This window comes from Orycteropus afer, unplaced genomic scaffold, assembly GCF_000298275.1.
Source record: "Orycteropus afer afer isolate SDZICR_OR568_19922 unplaced genomic scaffold, OryAfe1.0 scaffold00780, whole genome shotgun sequence".
Lineage (NCBI taxonomy): Eukaryota > Metazoa > Chordata > Mammalia > Tubulidentata > Orycteropodidae > Orycteropus > Orycteropus afer.
This window is the reverse complement of record NW_006922367.1, coordinates 309,518-315,967: the sequence shown is the minus strand read 5'-3', so window position 1 is coordinate 315,967 and position 6,450 is coordinate 309,518. Positions and strand designations below refer to the sequence as shown.

The 6,450-nt window shown below is 36.3% G+C and overlaps 1 protein-coding gene across 1 annotated transcript in view; it reads right to left on the bottom strand.

The window, feature by feature from the left end:
• The window catches only part of CHM (CHM Rab escort protein), a gene marked incomplete at its 5' end in the record, with an annotated part of 306,558 nt that overhangs the window by 8,101 nt on the left and 292,007 nt on the right, over positions 1 to 6,450 (bottom strand). The window contains one exon of the mRNA XM_007957699.2: positions 4,002 to 4,162. Within this exon, the coding sequence (XP_007955890.1) occupies positions 4,002 to 4,162 (161 nt within the window). The remainder of the gene's footprint in view (positions 1 to 4,001; positions 4,163 to 6,450) is intronic.

Here is a 6,450-nt window from a genome sequence, read left to right as displayed (position 1 = left end):
CCTACAATGGACAGCCAGTAAGAATAAACTCTGATTTCTCAGAAGAAACCATGCAAGCAAGAAGGCAATGGGATGCTATATATAAAACCCTGAAAGAGAAAATTTTTCAACCAAGAATAATATAACCAGCAAAATTGTTCCTCAAATATATTGGTGAAATTAGGAGATTTCCAGATAAGCAGAAACTAAAGGAATTTGTTCAAACCAGACCAACCTTACAAGAGATACTAAAGGGAGTCTTTTGAACAGAGAACCAAAAATAGCAAACAACCGACCACTAATACACAACATGACATAATCCAGAAACCACAGCTATGGACATATCCAAAGTAAAATAAGCCTACAAGATTATAAGCAGGGAACCAGAGACATCAACTGGCAAATGAGGACAACTACAAACAAAAAGAGGGAAAATTCTGTGTAGTTACAGAACTTCTAAATGGTGAGGAAGCCAAGAGAGTTGTAAGATAGAATGGACTATTCTAAACTCACAGAGAAAATTATAAATCACAGGGTAACCTCAAAGAAAAATGATAAACCTTCACATCACAATAAAGAAGAGGACAAGCAGAAATATTCAGCAAATACTAAAACAATAGCAATAAAGGAAATGATATCATGATTCATAAACATAATGAGCTCAGTACAGAAAGTAATATGGAAGAAATCAGGGACACCATGAAAAAACACATAACAAAATGACAGCAACCAATTCATACTTGTCGATAATTACACTGAAGATTAATGGATTAAGTGAACCACTCAAAAGACAGAGAGCTGCAGATTGGATAAGAAAACAAAACCCATTAATATGCTGTCTACAAGAGACATACTTTAGAGTCAAAGACATAACTCCTCCTAAAATATAAAAGTGTCAGTTATCAACTGAGGTGCTTTAAAAACTCATAAAACTTACTTCTAATTTCTAAACCATGGGCAAAGTGAACTACTTCCTAAATTATTACTTAGAGTGAATGCCAAAAGAAATTATTACTGACTTCTTTGCATATTTTCAATGAAATTAGGTTTTCTCAAAAACAAATAGATCTAAAAATATACTGTATTGTTTAAATTCTACAATGCTATAAAGTGTGTGGTTTCAACAAACAGGAGTTTATTCTCTTCCAGTTCAGGAGGCTAGAAGTCTGAGTTCAAAGTGCCAGCTCTAGAGGCTGGGTGAAGGCCCCTTAACCTGGGGCTTCAGCTCTGTCTCTTGCTCCCAGCACACTGGGGTGGGAGGCATCTCTTCACTCAGGCAGCTGCTGGCTGCTGAGGGTGATGAACCAAGGTCAACAAATAAAATGGCACAGTCCTAAGATTACCAAACAACATGGCAGGCTACTAGTTCAAGTCCAGAGACAGTCCCCAGCAGGAAACATGGCAGGCTGCTGAATGAAGACTTGGTTATATGCAGGGTCCAACCATGCCAAAAGCTGCAGAGACCTTTTTCAAATCTTCTTCTTATATACTTGAAGCAGATCACAGCCATACAGCAGCTACTCAGCTCCAGTAGATTCCACCATGGTGTTGATTACCAATCTCATCATGGGGAATAACTACATTCAGCTGCCCAGCCACTCAAAACCAGGCCCAGCCAAGCTGACACACAATTTAATTACCAAAACTGGAATTAGAACTCAGTTTATGTGAACAAACTGGCTATTTATAAATATGATGTGTTCTTTATAGTAGATGTTATAACATTTTCCACCAAACTGACATAAGAGGCTAAAAGCTAAATTACAAATTAAAAACAGCTTATATTTAATGTCATTGTTAGTTGTCATCAAGTTGGCTCTGAGTCATGGTGACCTCATTTCTGCAGAGTGGAACCCCATAGTTTTCAAGGGTGTGACCATTTGGAAGCAGATTGTCAGACCTTTCTTCCACAGTGGCTCTGGGTGGGTTTGAACCACCAACCTTATGGCTAGTACTTGAACACTTAACTGTTTGCACCACCACGGGACTTCTTTACATTTAATAGCATATAATAATTAGTACCAACACTAGAATTATATTATTTCCTACTGTGATAATACTTTACTCTTGGAGTCTTTTCTTGGAAATCAAATTACCTCATGACAAAATGATCATATTCTACCTTGCCATTTAGATCATATTAGCATTTGTATTATAAGCTCTTAATTAAAAGCCCTCCCATTTTTGTTTTAAAAAATTAAAGTTCATTTAGGAAAAAAAAAATTACCTAAGTTACCTGGCTAAAAATGGCTGACAATTTCTGTTTGCAAAGAAATTAGAACATCAAAGTAAAAATGACTGGGTCATTTTAAACCGTAAAGGCAGATCCTGAACTACTTGAGCTTTCTGTTAAACTAATAAAATGAGTAAGGGATAAAAGACATGATTCCCTGCTTTTGTTTGGTATCACTGGCTGAACATGAATATCTAGGATTACCATTAGACTCTGAAGATGAAACATAAAGACTTTTGGAAAAACCTGTAGATGCATAGGTCACAAAAATGCAACGCAACACACTGCTGTCAAGTTGGATCTGACTCACAGCGACCTCTCCTTGGGTTTCCAAGGCAGTATCACTACGGAAGTAGATTGTCCAACCTTCCTTCCGAAGAGTGACTGATGGGTTTGAACTGCCAGCTTTCTGGTTAGCAGTCAAATGACGTAGGCACTATGCCACCAGAACTCCTAGATGTATGGGTCAGGGTCATAATTATAATCTTGCTATTAAAACTAAAAATTAAAGGCTGAAAGAGGCCACTTTCTGCTTTGAGAATCCCACCACTAGTGGGAACAAAACTTCTATCTGTGTGGTCTTAGAACAATGTTAAATTACTGATTTCATACACAGATGTGCCAACTCTACCTGTGAAAAGTTTACAATTGTGCCTCAAAAAAAATGGTATTCTCTGCATTTTTCTTTCCTGGCAAGTACAGAGATATGTATTTGCATATGCATGTGAATCTTTAGCTTAATGGAATAATATTCACTTTTGGCAGCTGTGTCAGCCTGCCCTGTATCTCTTCACAACCCTCCCCAGGAGTGCTGTCAGAAAATTCTGCCTCTATTTATCACACTCCTCAGCAACTATCATAGTATTTCTTGGGACACTGCTTTGTGTCAAAGCATTAATGGAATCATCTTAATCGTGAAAAGTTGTATGTTCTTTTCCAAGATTCAAAAAACACATTAAGAACATCATAACATTTTATTTTGTATGCCTGACAAGTTAACTCCTTCTTGAAATTATTCAGATTATCAGGGGAAAAAAGTATGTATTTCAAAATAAGGAGCTCTGGTAGCTTAGTGCTTAAAGCACTTGACTGCTAACCAGAAGGCTGGTGGTTCAAACCCACCAGCCACTCCTCAGAAGGAAGACTGGGCAATCTACTTCTGTAGTGGTACTGCCTTGGAAACCCAAGGAGGGGTCACTATGAGTCGGGTCTGACTCGATGGCACATAACAACAACATTTCAAAATAATACACTGATAGGCCAACAGTTAAAATCAGAAGCAATGTTTCTTTAGAACACTGGCAACACAAAGTCATTTTTATGAGTATGTATTTCTAACTTTCCATCCTCTTTCTCAAAATGGAACTCATAAATATTCTCTTGTAATTCATCATCATATTCAAGGAAGTGAAAATATTTCATACTATATTTAAAGTAGCTTAATAGTTCTCTGGTAGCATAGTGGCTAAGTCACTTGCCTGCTAACCAGACGGCTGGCGGTTCAAACCCACCAGCCACTCCTCGGAAGGAAGGTTGGGCAATCCTACTTCCGTAGTGATACTGCCTCGGAAACCCAAGGAGGGGTCGCTATGAGTCGGGCCGACTTGACGGCACATAACAACAACAACAACAATAGTTCATACAAAAAAAGTTTAAGGGCAAATTGCAAAGATGGTATTAAATGAGAGAGATGCCTTTCTAATCTCTTTTCTCACCTCTCAGAGGAAAAACAATTCACTTTCCCTACCACACCCACTTTTAGAAAACTGAGAGACACCGATTGCCTTACCTGTTTGACTGCATTATCATTTCCTAAACCACAGTCTGGGCCGGAGCAGACATAAACGTTGGATGATAAATCATTATAAGAGTTCCTGCTGATGTCTGAAGAATCTCTCATATTGAAGTAAAGGGCCCACAGAAGTCTTGGCTTTTCAATTTCTTCATTTTCTAAATATAAGACATAAATTTGATTCACATCCTAAAGCACAATATGCTTGCCTACTGCTACAATATGTAGCCAATTACCAACAAAGCAATGATTATATATTAGTGTAAATCACAGTTTTGTATACAAACTAGTAAATCTGCATCCACATACTCTCATAAGTACATATGCTATTTAATGATGACTTTTCAACTTTAGACAAATTGGATTCTAAAATTATTTTGATTATTAGTAAAATTTAATTCCAAATGTGTTCCCTTGGATTTCTATTCTTTCTCTTCTTTATAAATGTGCTTATAATAATATTCACCCCTATATTATCCCTATTAAATAAAAAGATAACAAATTTATTTTATCTTTCAAATAGAAAAATCAACTTGATAAATTACATAATAAGTCAACACTAGATAAGATCATGAAATATCCAAAATAGGTAAATCTATAGAGAATGGAGTTCTAGTGGGAGAGTGGTTAAGGCACTTGGCTGCTAACCATAAGTTCAGTAGTTCAAATCCACCAACCACTCTGCAGGAGAAAGATGAGGCAGTCTGTTTCCATGAAGATTTACAGCCTTGGAAACCTGTGGAACAGAAGTATTCTGTCCCATAGGGTTGCTATGAGTCAGAATCAACTCTATGGAAGTAGATGGGTATAGAGACAGAAGTAGGAAGAGGAGAGTAGCTTGCAGGGGGAAGGGGAGGAGCTGTTAATGAGTACAGGGTTTCTTTTTGGGGTGATGAAACTGTAAAGCTGATTGAAGTGATGGTTGAACAACTGTGAGTATATCAAAAACCACTAGATTATATACTTAAAATTGGTAAATTGTATGGCATGTAGATTATATTTAAATAAAATCATTACCCAAAAAACAATGTACACAGGATTAAAACACTGATACCCTAACTCACATTCTAATGCATTGGCCTACTGAATTATACAATTAATGACAACCAACAAACAAATAGCAAAAACGGGGTTAGGTGACTAAAAGCCATTTTAAGCACACATTCTGTCATGTAACAATGAGCATCTACTTACTATATGTGTTAGGTACTTTTAGCTAGGTGCTCAGGATACACATGTAAAGTAGAACAAGTTCTTACTCTTCTGCTTTTTTTATGCTCCTTAGTACACAACAGACACTCAATACGTAATTGTTGAATTGATTTTAATTCTGTTTTCGGGTACAAGGTGTGGTGCGCTTATAATAAGGTCCAACCTTTTTAACCTCAATGTCTAAAGCCTATTTCTTGCTGTCTTCATCATTATTTCTCTGCTACTCTACTTTAAAATGTTGTAATTACATTTTCTTTGATTGAAAACAGAAAATATTGCTGTTAATATATTTATTGACTACAGAGTCTCCTTTAGCCTGAATCTGAATAAAAAGAAAATTCAATCTTGAATTTTTCCATAATTCTGTAATATTATAATAATGGATGTTTATGAAGAGTACCAAAGCCCATAAAGTACCTTTTGAACCATAAAAAAATGCTAAGAACATAATTATCAAGTTAATTAGCAATTTTGTTAAATTGGTAATAAATGTAGAGAATTCTGAGCTATTTGCAGTATTCAATTAACCAGAATGCTCTATTTCCCAATTCAGGATAAACAGGATTTTCTTATATTTAAAATATTTCCACTACAGGAATAGTCAGCCATAGTTAACATTTCTAATATTTTTCCTGTTACATTTACCAAATAAGTTATATTTTCTAGTTCATTTTGAATAATCCATGATTTTTAATGAGATAGGATGAAGAAACTCTGAATGGAAAATGTGATCTCTTAATGTCACCTTTCTAATGTTATGATATATGTATTTAAGGCATCATTACCTTCATGCAGGTATGCAATAGGTGGCCAAACCTATGTATTTACAAAGTAAAGGAACATAAGTGACTCATATTTCACAGCTAAAACCATATGATGGCTCTCAGTAAATTTAATGAGTTTAGTTTCACTAAATTTTATAGGAGGATACTTAAACATATCACCTATGATTTGTGAAACCAGACTCCTGGAGCATTGCAGACAAACGGGTAAAGGTCTGGAAGGGCTTTAATACTGTCCAGTCTGTTTCTAAACAAATACTAAACCAAAACCAAACCCACTGCCACTGAGGTGATTCCAACTTATCATCTATAGAACTGCTCCATGTTGTTGTTGTTATGTGCCATCGAGTAAGCCCCGACTCATAGCGACCCCTCCTTGGGCTGTCGAGGCAGTATCACTACAGAAGTAGATTGCCCAACCTTCCTTCTGAGGAGTGGCTGGTGGGTTTGAA